The sequence below is a fragment of the Capricornis sumatraensis genome, chromosome 2, assembly GCF_032405125.1.
Source record: "Capricornis sumatraensis isolate serow.1 chromosome 2, serow.2, whole genome shotgun sequence".
NCBI classification, from domain to species: Eukaryota; Metazoa; Chordata; class Mammalia; order Artiodactyla; family Bovidae; genus Capricornis; species Capricornis sumatraensis.
Genome location: NC_091070.1, coordinates 116,557,244 through 116,573,303, shown reverse-complemented (window position 1 = coordinate 116,573,303; position 16,060 = coordinate 116,557,244). Strand labels below are relative to the sequence as shown.

The following is a 16,060-nucleotide window of genomic DNA, read 5'->3' as shown; positions in this document are numbered from 1 at the left end:
GAGGGCTGCTGTTGACTGCGGAGAGACGGAGAGACGGTCGAGGGGATGTGAGCGGTCGAGGGGATGTGAGCGAGGAGACTGTGGTGGGAAATGCCTGTGGAGGAAAGCCGGCAGCCATGGAAGCAAGGCAATACTGCTGAGTCATGTGTAGGGGGTGGAGCCATCACCATAGCCTCTCTCTCCTCACAGGCCAGCATGTGGGGATGGGAGGGCGGTTCAAAAGGGAGTGGATATATGCATACCTATGGCTGATTCATGTTGAGGTTTGACAGAAAACAACAAAATTCTGTAAAGCAATTATCCTTCAATAAAAAAGTAAATTAAAAAAGAATTTTTTCAGGAAACCAGTATAAGCTTTCAGCAATTTTTCTATGCTGTTTTACTCTTGTATTTGTCAACTTTTCTTCTGCTTAATTTGGGTTTAACTTGCTGTACTGACTTTAGCTTCCTACAGGTGAGAGTTTGGGCTACTGCCTTAGACCTTTATTATTTTATAATGTAACTCTATAAAGCTAAGAACACAGACTTAGTTATACCCCATAAATTTTTATGTATTATCATTTTAATTCAATTTAAAAGATATTTCTGGACTTCCCTGTTGGTACAGTAGATAAGAATCTGCCTCTGAATGCAGGAGACACAGGTTTGATCCTTGGTCTGGAAAGATTCCACATGGTGAGGGGTAACTAAGCCTATGAACCGAACTACTGAAACTTACCCACCTACAGCCTGTGCTCTACAAGAGAAGTCACCACAAGGAGAAGCCCATGCAGCACAATGAAGAGTGGTCCCTGCTCACTAAAACTAGAGAAACCTCTGTGCAGCAGCAAAGACCAATCATAGTCAAACAAACAAAATATTTAAACAAATTTTAAAAAATTCTGTGATTTCCTCTTTGACTTATGCGGTATTTAGAAGTGTGTTGTTGGGCTTCCCTGGTGGCTCACTGGTAAATAATCCACCTGACAATGCAAGAGACATGGGTTTGATCCCCAGTCCAGGGGATCCCCAGTCCCACAGGATGCAGAGTATGTGTCACAAACACCGAGCTTATGAACCACAGCTACCAAAGCCTGTGCTCCTAGAACCCATTCTCCACAAGAGAAGCGATGAAAAACCTGTGCACTGCAACGAGAGAGTAGCTCCAGGTGACGCAACTATAGAAAAAGCTCACGAAGCAACAAAGACACAGCACAGTCATAAATAAATAAATAATTTTTTTAAAAAAGAGGTGTGTTGCTAAATTTTCACTTTTTTGGGGGAATGTTAAGATACTTTGTGTTACTGAATTCTAATTCAATTTCACTGTGTTCTTAAAATATATTCTATATGATTTCAATATTTTAAAGTTTATTAAGAAGTTTTACAGCCCAGAATATGATTATATCTTGGTATAATTTCACATGAACGTCAAAAGAACATGAGAAAAGGGTGTTGTCTATTTACTTATTTAAAATTCCTGGAATGCTTCAATTCTTTGGTAAAGCCATGTTTCCAACTAGCATGATTTCTCTGTGTGAAGAACATATCTAGTACTGTAAACCTGCTGACAACAAATCCTTTGTTTTTCTGATTATGTTTATTTTGCCTTCATCTGTGAAGGGCATTTTTCTGGTTCAAGAATTTTAAACTAATACTTTTTTTTCCTCTGTTAGCATTTTAAAGACATCATTTCACTGTCTTCCTGTTTAGGATTTGTGGAACTTCATGGACCTATGGATTTATAAAATTCATTAAACTATTAATTAACTACGGAAAATCATTTTTCAGATGTTTTTTATTCCTAACTCCCTCCTTGTAAGACTCAGATCCTATGGATGTTGGCCTTCCTGATACTGTACCACAAGTTAATAAAACCGCATTCATTTTATATCAGTCTTCTTACCCCACATTTACACTTCATTTTTATTATTTAAAAATATTTTTTGGCTGTGCTGGGTCTTTGTCATGGCATGTGGGCTTTCTCTAATTGTAATGTGTGGGCTTAGTTGCCACAAGGCATGTGACATCTTAGTTCCCCGACCAGGGATCCAACCTGTGTCCCCTGCATTGGGAGGGTGTGTTCTTAACTACTGGACAACCAGGGAAGTCCCTACACTTCATTTTAGATAGATTTTAATAGTATTGCTGCAAGTTCAAAGAATTTTTCTTCTGGAGTGTCTAATCTACTGTTGTCCCATTCAGTGAAATTTTCATTTCAGATATTTATCATCTAAAGACGTTAACCTTGGATTTTAAAAATAGTTTCCATTTTCACTATTCACTATATTCATGTTTTCCTTTAAATCCTCAAAGATAGCTATTTTAATGTACTTGTCTGTTAATTCCATCACATACTATTTCTGTGCCAGTTCCCACTATTATTCCATATTCCATTTAGTCATATTTTCTTGCTTCTTGGCATGTCTATTAATTTTTGATGCCAAATGCTGTAATGATACATTGTTAAGTATTTCGATTTTGCTGTCTTCCTTTTTAAAGTGTTAAGTTGGACAAACTGAATATACATAGTTCTGGTTGATTCATCTGCCTTTCAATTGCAAGATAAAGGCTGGCATTCCTGTGTTGCTAGAGTAAATGTGAATGCCAGGTAAACCAAGATCAAGGATACCCTAATCAAAAAAGAAACTCAGCTTTACAATGAAGAGAAATTAAACTTTCCTTTGGCTCTGCAAGGCAACCGGAGGCACTACCAATATACAACAAAATTTTATTCATCTTTTTCTTTGTCTCACAGGCAATATACATCTGCATGAGACACAGAAGGTGAGTGTGAGCTTGTCTTCAGGAACTCTTTTTTCTGCTTCACCCAAAGCTAAAACTGAAATAAGGATCCAGCTTCTGTGATAGATTTGTTTCTGTCTGCTCTTACACTGGAGTCACCATTAGGGTGTTACACATTCATGAAGGGAAATCTGATGGAAACCTCTGTCTGCTAGAGTCCTAGGCGTTGTACTTTGTCTCTTATTAATTGAATGTGTTCCAATAAGCAGGCTCAATATCATCAGGACTCAGGTGTCAAAGACCTCTAACACTTACTTGTTTTCGTTGAACCAAGTTCTCTGGACATTTCTGGTTTTCTATTTACTTATGTCAAAGTTCAGCAAGGTATTCAGAAATGTTTCCCACATTGTACTTAGTTTCAGGCATCAAGAAGATTGTTTACTTTGCACATCTAATCTACCACACTGGTGGAAATAAAGAGCTCTAATTTATTTCAGTGTAACCTGAATTCTAATAGTCTCCTTTCCTCACCTAAAGCCCCCAAACTGCTCTAACTTTACACCTGTTTTTCAAAAAATCTTTTCCCCAATCACTTTACACTTTTTGTCTACACCTTTCTTGACTTCCGTATAACATCTGACATTAAGAGGCTTCTATGACATGTACTCTTTACTTTTTATATTAAAAAAAACTATTTAAAATTTTATGGCATTCACTGACATCTTTTAATCCACTTTCTTCTCAAATCTAACGTATCTTAAATCTCCAACTCTGTCATCTTTTCAAATTATACTTTCTCTCTGGGCAACCTCATTCACTGCCAGATTCAAGTTTATATAGACACTGCTAGATCTGTTTCTTTACCACAGGCATTATTAACTATAAACCACACCTTCCAAATGGCTAACATTTCTATCTCAATAACCCAAAGACAGTTTAATATATCTAAACCTAAAGCCATTATCTGCTATCTGTACACATTTCTCATGCAACAGTCCATTCTCCATACTGTAATGTTATGCATTTTTCTAAAATGCACATGTGGCACACTACATTATTATTCATAAATATCTGCTTGCTCCTCCCTTGGTAGGATTATAGTTCCCATACTTCTTTGACATAAGACTTAATCATGTGACTTGCTTTGGCACTAAAATGTGAGAAGTAATGTATATTACCTCTGGACAGAACTTTTAAGAGCTAGTTAGTGCATTACTATGGTCCTTCGCTCTCTTTCATAAGACAAGTAACACTCCAGATAGATAGAAGCTGCTCCATCAGACTCGATACTAAAGAGAAGATAACATGGAGCAGAACCATCATGGTCATATAGCATGAACAAAAAATGTCTTTCTTGTTTTAAGTCACTGAAATTTTGGGATTTTTTTTTTTTAGCACCGCAAAAGTTAGCTTATTTTGGTTGATACAATACATCAAATACTTTTCATCTTCCTTGTTCAAAATCCTTTGATAGCTCCCAACTGCATCTATAATAAAATCTCAATTCTGTCAAAAAAGAAAATACACCTAATCTAATAAAATTCATTATTACTTTCACAACTTCATGTCCTTGTCCCACTCGTCTACTCAAATTATAGTAGCATATAGGTCACATTTTCAGTACGTCACTGGTTAGTAGTTGAGTAGCTCTGTCTGTCATAACATTTTGTATACTGGCCTGTTCTAAAATTTAACACTTTTTAATTGGTGAATATGTCTGAATCTTTGAGGGCAGGAACCTTATTTTATTCATGCTTGTACCCCCCACTGCTCTGTACATACAGTAACCCTAAACAAGTATTATTTACTAAAATAAAACATTTTGGTAATTTTCTTTATAGGCGTGGCTCATTGAAATCTGATTCATTTTTCTTTGGGAGTTGGCAAACCTCTTCTTTAAAAAGAGAGTAAATATTTTAAGACTTTTGAGGACACATACAGTCTCTCGCACATATTATACTTCTTTCTTTCCCTTTAAGAAAACAAACTAAAAAATCCTTTAAAAATGTAAAATCAATTCTTAGCTTGAAGACTGAACAATAAAGATTCTTTGGACAACACTTGTCCATAGGCTGTGGTTTGCTGAACCCTGATCTAGGCTGATACCATCAAAAGTAGTCACTCATTGTGAAAGAGTTTAAAAGTCTCCCCAAAGTAGTATAAACCACAAAGTACTATGAGACAAAGCTATCATTGCTATTTCAGCTCCACTGTATCTTTGGCACTATGGTACTAATAAAAACTTCAAATACGGTGAAGATAATAATCAAATAAAAATTAAATACCATATTGATATAATTTGACCGTGAGGCCTTATGCTGATGAAGAAATGAAATTTTCTGATGTTGGCGCTAGTGGTAAAGAATCTGCCTGCCAGTGCAAGAGACAGAGGAGATGCAGGTTCAATCCCTGGGTTGGGAAGATCCCTGGAGAAGGAAATGGCAACCGACTCTAGTATTCCTCCCTGGAGAGTCCCATGGACAGAAAAGCCTGGCGGGCAACAGTCCACAGGGTCGTAAAGAGTTGGACACGACCATGCACCACAACCATACATCATTAAATGATCTGCTAAGCAAAACCACATAGACAGAAAGCTAAGAAATAATATGTCACTTCCTTGCTAAAACTTTCAAAGGCTTCTAAGTGTTATCAATAAGACTCTACATGACTCGTCCTCACATACCTTTCCAGCTTCATATTGAGTTGTTGTCTTTACTCCAACCACACTGCCTCCTTAATTTTTTAAACTTACTGCTCTCCCCTTTACATATATAACTTCCATTGCTGGGAATGAAACTATCACTCCCTATTTTGCCTGATAATACTGAGAAATCAAAAATGATTTGCTACTAATAGAGATGCAAATGTAGAGAATGGACTTGTGGACAGAGCTGGTGCCAGAAAGTGGGACAGACTGAGAGAGAAGCATTGTTGTATATGTACTATCACGTGTAAAGGAGTGGGAAGCTGCTGTATGGCACAGGGAGCTCAGCATGGTGCTCGAGATGGCCTAAAGTGGGGGGGATGGGGGATGGGTAGGAGGGAAGCTCAACAGAGAGGGGATATATGTATACTTACAGTTGATTCATGTCACTGTACAGCAGAAACTAACACGACATAGTAAGGCAATTATCATCCGACTTAAAAATTAATTTAAAAAAACACTCCACAATTTCCTACTCTCTAATCCTCTAAGAAGGTAGAAGACATATATCATTCTCTATTTTTTTTTGTAAACACACATACCATCACTAAGAAGAAAACTGAGAGCACAATCTGTATACTGTATAAAGTATACAGATAGGTCATACTGTATGAAGAGGTTAGTGTAGTGTTAGTTGCTCAGTCATGTCCGACTCTCTGAGATTCCACAGACTACAGCCTGCCAGGCTCCTCTGTCTGTGGAATTCTCCAGTCAAGAATACTGGAGTGGGCTGCCATGCCCTTCTCCAGGGTATCTTCCTAACCCAGGGACTGAACTCGGGTCTCCCACATTACAGGCAGATTCTTCACCGTCTGAGCCACTAACCCATGAAGAGGTTATATATATATTAAAATACATAAATGACAACTTTTAACAGTTGATTTGAAATAAACATTAACAGACGTTCTTCTTACAACCTCAAATTGCTTCACAAATCTCAAAGATGTGTAAAAGCTACTGGAAACTATCACTTTACTAAACAACTTTATATATATCTAAGTCTTTATTAGATAGCTCCAATATACTGTCCCCATTGCATTACATACTCCATTATCTCAATTCAGCTTTCAAAATCTCTATTTTTGTGCCTGCCTATCTTTATAACCATTCACTTTGAATTATCCCTTCTAAACTACATCAAAATCATTATACTTCTACAAGCTTTCAGTTAAATACTAAGGATGCAATATACAACATAAGTAAAATTAGCACTGCTGTATGTTATATATTAAAGTTGTTAAGAGAGTAAATCCTAAGAGTTATCATCACAAGGAAAAAATGTGTCTCTTATTTTGTATCTGTATGAGATGATAGATGTTCACTAAACTTACTGCGGTGACTCTTTCATGATATAAGTAAGTAAAATCATTAGGTTGTACACCTTATACAGTGCATATTATATTTCAGTAAAACTGAAAGAAAAAAATAAAATCACTATACCTCATGGAGTAGGCTTAATTGCTCATAAAAGGGGTAAAAGGGACTACTGTTTTATTGTTTCAACGTGTGGGTGCTAAGTCGCTCAGCTGTATCTGACTCTTTGTGGTCCCATGGACTAGCCAGACAGGCTCCCTCTCATGGGATTCTTCAGGCAAGAATAGTGGACTGGGTAACCATTCCCTTCTCAAAGGGATCTTCCCAACCAAGGGATCGCACATGGGTCTCCTGCATTGCAGGCAGATTCTTTACCATCTGAGCCATCAGAGAAGCCCTATTTTTTCATTATACATTACTATTCTCATATTGCAGGACCATTTACTTGTTTTATTCTATAGTATTATCCTGCAAGCCATTTTAAATTGTAGTCTATAGTGTAAATCTATTGAAAGGGAGTTCCCTGGTGGTCTAGCGGTTATGATTTGGCTTAGAAGTTCAATCCCTGGTCAGGAAACTGAGATCTCTCAAGCTACACAGCAAGGTGAGGCCAAAAAGAAAAAAAAAAAAAAAAAAAAAAAAAAAAAAATATATATATATATATATATATATATATATTTTGCAAGTTTGTTCACAAGTAACGGATGGGAAATTATCTTAAGAGTCTATTAAAACAACAGCCCTTACCTGTTGAAGAAGTACTCTCAGATGAAGACCTCTTTCGTGTAGGGCTACAGTTTGTGCTCTCTGATGGTCGCTGGGAAGACTTATCTGAGGCTGGCTGGGAACCTGGAGAGACAGGAAAAGACAGAAATCATAGGAAAATCCAAGTCCAGAAATAATGTGAAAACATTCTGTGTTAGAACTGTAATATTTTAGCTGTTGCCACTGCAATTCTCTGTAATAATATGACTTTCAAGCTGGCAGTAAGAGTACATTACTCGAAGGAGAAATCACACTGGATGTTGCGCAGAGAATTTCACAGGTCTCATATACATAATTTACATTAACAGAGGAAAAACTAGTTATAGTGGAAGAATGAAAAAATATATGATTTAGTTTTTATGTATTACCACTATCAAACATATTATTAAGATATCTATCGATAAAAATCACTAGCAATAATCTGATCAACTCTGTTCCTGATTATTGATTTAAATTCATCATATAAACTGACAAAACTACAATGCAATTAATTAGGAACAACTGATGCGAGAAAAGCAGGTCCAACCTGAGCATTTTACTTAAGAGAATCAGAGATGAAAATTAAAAGCTGAACCTCAAATCCACACATGCCATATAATCCACAGAAATCATTCAGAAGGAATTTGTGATTACCTATGCAACAGACTACACCTCCTTTATCACTTACACTTAAGGTTCCTTGGTTATACACATACAAGTTCATGAAGATAAGAAACTCCATTTCCTTAAAAAAAAAAAAGTCTCATACTCTTCTCAAAAATCTCAAATGCAGCATAATTTACAAAACTCTTACTTAAGAGAAAGTATGTCATTCAGGAAAGATTATTTTCCTGAATAAAATATACCTGGTTCTGATACTGGACTTCTTATACCCTAAAAAAGCCACCTGTTGAGAATACATAATGACCAACTGTCAAAAAACTAGTAGCAGTCTGAAATGTTTTAACTTGAACTTTAAATGTTCAACTTTTAACTTGAAAAAAAAGAGTCTTACACATAACTGGAGGCTCAAAATGTACAAGAAATTAAATATCTTAAGATGAGATTTTTTTTTTAAAGATCTGTTTCTAAATCAGAGTTAACTTTACTGACATGACTAAATAACTGACTGACAAACAGGACAACTTGGGAACAGAAGAACTCAATGGACCTAAGTTTCTAATATTTCTGTTTCTGGAAGAAAAACAGTAAACCATGAACTTTGTTTTAATCACTCAGTGTCTTAAATCACATCACTATAAATATTCTTTCAAGCAGGCTTTTTTAGCATTGCTCTGGTGAGATATGTGCTGCCATTCAAGAATAACAAGTTACATTTGGGGAAAATTGATGTTATGATAGAATATCCCACTTTGGAAACACAGTGATGACTACTGTAAGCTATAATTCAGGAGCAAGACTGTTTATTGTTGAATCTAAAAAACAGATACAAAGGGATTTTTAAAAACCAACAATACAATAAATCCCCCTAGAGTGTGGTTCAGGTAAGATTTCCTTTAAAGAGCTAAACTATCACAATAAAATATCTAAGAAGTAAAAGCCCAGGCATCAGCAAAGATATAAGTTTAAGCAATAATACTGAAAAATTCCTATACTGGACAGGACAGATAAATATTTCCTACTCAGACACACAGCCAAGACAGAAGACAACAGTGGCCAAGAAGCTTGAGACATCACTGAACTCTCTTTATCATTATTCTCCTGATGAATGGGCAATCTTAGATTAAGCACTAGGGAAAGAAGGGATTGGAGAGCACTTTTTATAAAGTCTTCTCTCTCAGTTATAAACTTAAATTTATTGAGTATAGTTTATATGTTTGGCACTATGCTAGACATTGTGGAGGTGGGTGAGGGAGAGATAGTAAAAACAGTGTAATAGTTTCTGCCCTCTAGGAGCTTACTTAGGGTCTTGTATGTTATCATGTATTACACTTCAGGTGGCATTTGAGCCATCCATTCTTGAGCTCCGTCTTCAGTTTCTAGGCTATTTGGCAACGTTTCCCAAATTTCTTGGTCATCTTCAAGAAAGTCTTGATGAAGGCTTCAACTATACCTTTGATCATCAGGATATCCTGAGAATCACCCTGCCTGGCCTCACCCACCTCAGGGTAAAAGAGGGTACAGGCACTTTCTTCAAAGCTCCTTCTTTTGGTGGCATCTGGAGCTGCAGAGGAGGCAGTGGGAGGTGGAATGGGGGTCAGATCCCCGGAGACCGTTATTGGCAGCTTTGTACAGCAATTCCTGAGAAACTGAAACAATTGAGAGAGAGATGGCTTAGCTCACTTAGCTTCGGAGCCATTTTTCATTTCCTGAAAGTAATGGAGGCCAGCAGCCTATTCTTAAGATGTAATAGGAAACGAATAAAACTTCATTCAGGAAGATCCTCATTTTTCATTTTAAAAAGTCTGAATTCCCTCTTCATACAGAGTAGAGCTGTTCTTCACAATTTTTCATATTTAAGGGGGAATAAAGTTGTATCCCTGAAGATACAGATCTCTAGGGCTTGATAATCAGCTGATCTAGACCTTTATCTCACTTAAAAAGATTGCTTACAGGAGGAGTAAGAGGAGGAGGGTATGGATACCTGAGGGGAAAAACAGTAACTAATCATGTAAAGCAATCAAATTTAAGACTAGAAAATGATGATATAAACTTATATGAAAGAGCTAAATAACCTGTTAAAAATTTTCAAAAGCATGTTAAAACTGGCCTAATAACAGAAATCATAAAACATGGTCTCTAATACTACCAGAAACACATTGTTTTATAAGTGCCATTATGCAATTGGGTGGATAGGGGAGAACAAGACAATGCCCAGAGAATGAGTATGCTCATTTCAAGAGACCAACATATTTACGTTTCAGAATGCAATGCAGAGTGTTGCAGTGTTAAGTACATGAACTATGGAGCACAGTATCCTGAGTTGGCCTCCTGGCACCGCTATGAATTGAAAAATAAGATCTAGACAAGTAAACATACTGGAATGTGCATTTAATAAAGCATTCTTAACTGACATGGTTGTTGTGAGTTCCAAAATGAGATAATGTAAAAAATTCAGAAGGCTTTGACAGATGTTATATTAATTGGCTCCTTCAGTTTATCATAGAACTTTTAGACTCTAAATACTTAATAATGTCATTGATATGTATAGACAACCACTCAATATTAAAATTAAAGAGGGACAGAGCCTTGCATCCAATTAGGAACCAGAACTATTCCAGAATATCAAGCATCTGTCTTAAACATAAAGAAGTACTTGTAAAATAAGTACCTCTAATTAAGAAGTACTATTAAGATAGGTAACTCCAGGGCTGGTAGGTAATCGTAAGGTTGGAAAAAGCTCCTCTGAAGTGTATCTCCTAATTCACTGACTCTTCATCATAGCTTCTCCAGGTTTGGGATTATATCAATAAAATACGAAGTGATCAAAAGATGAGTCAGAACCAGAAAGTGTTTGGTTCTCTGTTCAGCTCTGTACCAGTGGAGAAAGTAGTTTTCTGCTTCTATTGTTTGGCTCTTTGGTTCTTCTAAATCATGGCTGATTCCTTAAAGGAGTTACTGCTCTGTTATCACCTCCACCCTGTGATGAATATTTGTTCATGTGTCATCAGTGGTCATCTTATGATGAGACGAGATTGGGCACATTCAGGGTGGTATGGCCATAGCATCAGCGGTCATTTTAGATCTGCCTGGAGGGTTAAGTGAAGACTTTCCACTCCTCACAAGACAGGAGGTACGTTTGTACTCCAATTCATGAAAATCTGATACTTGCTCAAAGAATATACACGGAGAACACATATACTTCCAAATATTGGAGAATTCTCATGGAAATGAGTTCTCATTTCTTATTACTTCAGACGCAAGCAGAGAATATTAATGGGAATTATTCAATTCACTATTTGGTAGAAACCATACTGAGTGTCTCATCACTCAGATAACAGCTTCAGAAATATACTTAGGAATTCTATACATATAAATGAAGGAAAGAAAAATTAAAGATAAATAACAAAAGCAGTATGTAAATAAAACTGGAATTTAACAAAAATGTAAGGTGAAAACTACAAGTAAATTATTTTCCTTCAGTTGAGACATTCATGTAAAAAAGAAGGTGGACTACTACTAAGGAGGGAAACTGAAGAGAGACAATATTATTAATTGGGAAAATAATAAGGAAATTAAGAATTTTTTAAAAAACCTGGAAATGTGAGGGAGCCTTGCAAGTGGTTTTGACTATGGAATCTCTGGGTTTTTATTTGACCACTATTGGATGAACTTTTAAAGACAAAGACAGGTTTGGGGGAAACATCTGTGCCAAATTAGACAAAAAAAGAGAAGAGATGGTACTTTTATAGCAAAGTCATAAGATGAAAGCATGGATAAGAATGTCAAAACTTAAGAAAGCAAAAAAGAACATACCTACATTTAAAAGGGATTAAGAATCTGGAAATCTTTATATTATACACAAAAACACGTGGAAACCAAAAAGCTGTTCTCAAGTTCACTGGTCACAAGAGATCTTGACTGATGTCTACAGAGGAGAAACAGAAACAAATCTAAGATAAAAAAGACATAACTACATTTACAGATGCCTGGGTGTGAGGATAGAGTCATACAGGCAAAGATACCTGCATAAATAGAAAAAATTCCTACTGATAAGAGTGTGCAGGAGAGGTGGAAGGCATCACAAAACACTGGAATAAAGATTCAACGAAATTACTTCACTGAAGCCTTGAGTGTCCTAGGCTAAAAAACAAGGAACTTCTAAATGGAAGCTAGCAAAAGAACACAGTGAATGAAACTGGCAGCTGGTTGGACAAAACAGGCATTTCTTCAGTCTAAATCTACTATTAAAACTTTAACAACAACATAGTATGAGTTTTGGTTATACTCTGTTGAGAGTTCAACACTAAAATCCCAAGTAACTAGGGAATGGTTTGAATGAGCAAACTGTTTCAGGTTTCTAATGCTATACTTATCTTTGGGTAAACTATGGAAAAATAGATTAACGATGCTAGATTTGGACACTGTGCAGTGATCAGTTCATAGATACTATAAATTTATTTTAAAATGACACATTTAAAAGTAATTTTTAAAATTTAAATTGCTCCTTCCCACCAAATATAAAGCATGTCCCCAAATTCTAATTTTAAGAAATTCCTCTTCTTCTATTACTTATAAGTCAAGACTATTGGTAATGTTCGTTAAACGGTGACTGAATCAAAACTGGTTATAACTAAAATGGACGCCATAGGAGAATATGACATAAAATGTCAACTATGTGGAAATCTCTGATCAAATCTTCTTGTTTCCAGATTCAAGTTCTGAATCCTTCGCTATGGTTCACAGACCATAAGAATCCCGGAAGCTTCTTCTGAATGAGCTGAATGCTGAGATAAGAACTGGTTCAACAATAAAAACAGCTGTTTCCAATTGTGGGAAATTTATTTACTGAAAGCAATACATTTCATCTGACTCACCAATTAAACACAGTACAAGAATGATTCAGAGTCTGTGCTGGCGATTTTTATGCTAAAAAGTCCATGTTTTTCTCCTTCCAATTAGGTTATTTCTCAGGGTCCAAATCAGATAATTCACTGAAATGGAATTCCTCTGGAAATTCCCAGAACTGTACTAATCACCACAATAAATTTTCTGATTTCATCGCCACATGTTCACACTCACTTATGAGTGTATCTTATATATTACCCTAGAGAAACTGTCAGAAATCAGAAAATTCTGATCAACGTCACATTCAGTTAAAAAGAAAATAAGACTCAATATACTGTGTTTCAACCATTATGCTTCTACTATAGTAAATAAGCTTTTTCCAAACCAAAAGAAGATTTGAAAAGACCCTGATGTTGGGAAGGATTGAAGGCAGGAGGAGAAGGGGACGACAGAGGATGAGATGGCTGGATGGCATCACTGACTCAATGGACGTGAGTCTGGGTGAACTCTGGGAGTTGGTGATGGACAGGGAGGCCTGGCGTGCTGTGGTTCATGGGGTCGCAGAGTCGGACACGACTGAGCGACTGAACTGAACTGAATAGGCTGCAGGTTCTAGCATGTGCAGTTAGCTCTGAATTGAAAATACTGAAAAGCAGTGATTGTGTCTGACACGCCAGTCAGAAACTCTTCCTCACCAGTCCTATTTCATGTCTACTTAACACAGATACTTATCTACAGAATTAGTTATCAAGAACTGGGTGAAATCAGAAACCTGGCCACATTTAAGAGTATAATTTTACTACAAGTTTATTTGCATCAAGCTCATTTTAGACTTTTAATATATAACTGTATTAACAGTATAAAATTAAAAAATAAGATATCATTTATAAAATAACATTTTCTTTTCAAAGCTTTCTGAGATTTGTTTAGTTCAAAACTGCTGAAGTGATTAAATCTGTTTGATTTCCTACAATGAAAACAAGGAGAGAAAGGTTAAATGCCTTATTCCAGACTGTATCTGTCATTTCTGCCTGTGCCCTGATCTGATTTATTCAACATAAATGGTCAAATATGCCTGTTTTATTTTAATTAACCCTTATGATAAATCTATTCAACACAAATGGTAAAGAATATTTTTTATTTTTTCCTTCATCAGTTAGAGATTGGTTTCATTTGACAATCAGTACTTAAAAAAAAAACTAAACTGATTGTTTTGGAATAAATTTAAGCTTACAGAAAATTTATAAAGTCAGTTATCATAAGTCTTTTACATTCAACTTTCCTTAATGTTTTACTTAATTATGGCATATTTGTCAGAACTATGAAATTGACATTGGCATAATTTTTCCACTTATGTTCTTTTCATGTTCCAGATTTTAATCTGGATATCACTGTATTTAGTTACCAAGTCTCCTTAATTTTCTCTGATCTGTGACGGCTGCCTCAATCTTTCCTTGTTTTTCCAGGTCTTTGATACTCTTGAGAAGTACTGGCCAAGTATTTTGTACAAGGTCCTCCACTGCTGTCCCTGCTCGTTTTTTTCATGTTTTTGTATGTTTACACTGGGATTGCTACAATGTTTAAAGCTGTAAGAATTTTAACTGCCCACATTTCCCTATTATTTCCCACTCATTCCTTAACCTCCAGAAATCTAACAATTGCCACTATGGAAACTGCTCTTAGATTACAGAAGATAATCTGCTAAAGCAAACTGTCTTTCAGTCCTTATCTGAACAATCAGCATCTGACACTGCTGAGCACAGAACTCCCTTAGGAAGCCCAGTGTGTTCACCCTAAACATTATCATTCCTGCTCTTAATTCCTTTAAACAACCACTGATCTAAAACTTTACCTTCAGGTTTGATTTCTCTTTTGAGCTACAGATTGATATATCCCACTGAACAGCATGAAAGTCAAATCCATTTTCCATCTCCAGTTTCCTTTTGCATACCACCGTTTATTTAATTAGGCTTCCCTGGTGGCTCAGATGGTAAAGAATCTGCCTGTAACGCAGGAAACCTAGGGGATACCTGGAAGATCCTGGAGAAGGGAATGGCTACCCACTCCAGTATTCTTGCCTGGAGAATTCCATGGACAGAAGAGCCTGGACAGCTACACTAATATTTTCTTTTAATCACATCACCATTCAATCAACTGCCTGAGAGAGGTATCTTAGAGACGTTCTAAAATCTTTCCGCTTTCTTTTCTTTATGACTTTCGGTCCAGTGGTTGGACATTCACCTGCCAATGCAGGGGACATGGATTTGACCTCTGGCTGGGGAGTATTCCACATGCTGAGGGGAACTAAGTTCATGCAGCACAACTACAGAGCCTGTGCTCTAGAGCCCATGCTCTGCAACGAGAAGCCACCACAATGAGATGCCACCACAATGAGATGCCACCACAATGAGATGCCACCATTCCACAACCTGAGAGTAGCTCTTGCTCGCCAATAGAGAAAGCCCACGTGCAGTAACAAAGATCCAGTCAAGTCAATAATAAACAAACAAAATTATAAAAATAAAACCTATTTCCTCTGAATATTGTTTTCGCTATCACTACCTTAGTTCAGGGCCCCATTATGTTTCACTGAGACAATATCCAAACTGGTCTACCTGATCTTTCTCTAATCCATCTATCAAAGTGCTATCCATATGATATCAGCAAATCATTCTACTTTTAGTTCAGTTCAGTTCAGTTCACTCGCTCAGTCGTGTCCGACTCTTTGCGACCCCATGAATCACAGCAAGCCATATCTCATCCTCGGTCGTCCCCTTCTCCTCCTGCCCCCAATCCCTCCCAGCATCACAGTCTTTTCCAGTGAGTCAACTCTTCACATGAGGTGGCCAAAGTACTGGAGTTTCAGCTTTAGCATCATTCTTCCAAAGAAATCCCAGGGCTGATCTCCTTCAGAATGAACTGGTTGGATTTCCTTGCAGTCCAAGGGACTCTCAAGAGTCTTCTCCAACACCACAGTTCAAAAGTATCAGTTCTTCAGCACTCAGCCTTCTTCACAGTCCAACTCTCGCATCCATGGATGACTACTGGAAAAACCATAGCCTTGACTAGACGGACCTTAGTTGGCAAAGTAATGTCTCTGCTTTT

The 16,060-nt window shown here is 36.8% G+C and overlaps 1 protein-coding gene across 2 annotated transcripts in view; it reads right to left on the bottom strand.

Annotated features, from left to right (window-relative positions):
* ASH1L (ASH1 like histone lysine methyltransferase) overlaps nucleotides 1-16,060 on the bottom strand; it is a 179,339-nt gene that overhangs the window by 117,286 nt on the left and 45,993 nt on the right. For both annotated transcript variants that reach the window (XM_068963887.1, XM_068963888.1), the window contains exon 3: nucleotides 7,490-7,591. In XM_068963887.1, coding sequence (XP_068819988.1) covers nucleotides 7,490-7,591 — 102 coding nt within the window. The remainder of the gene's footprint in view (nucleotides 1-7,489; nucleotides 7,592-16,060) is intronic.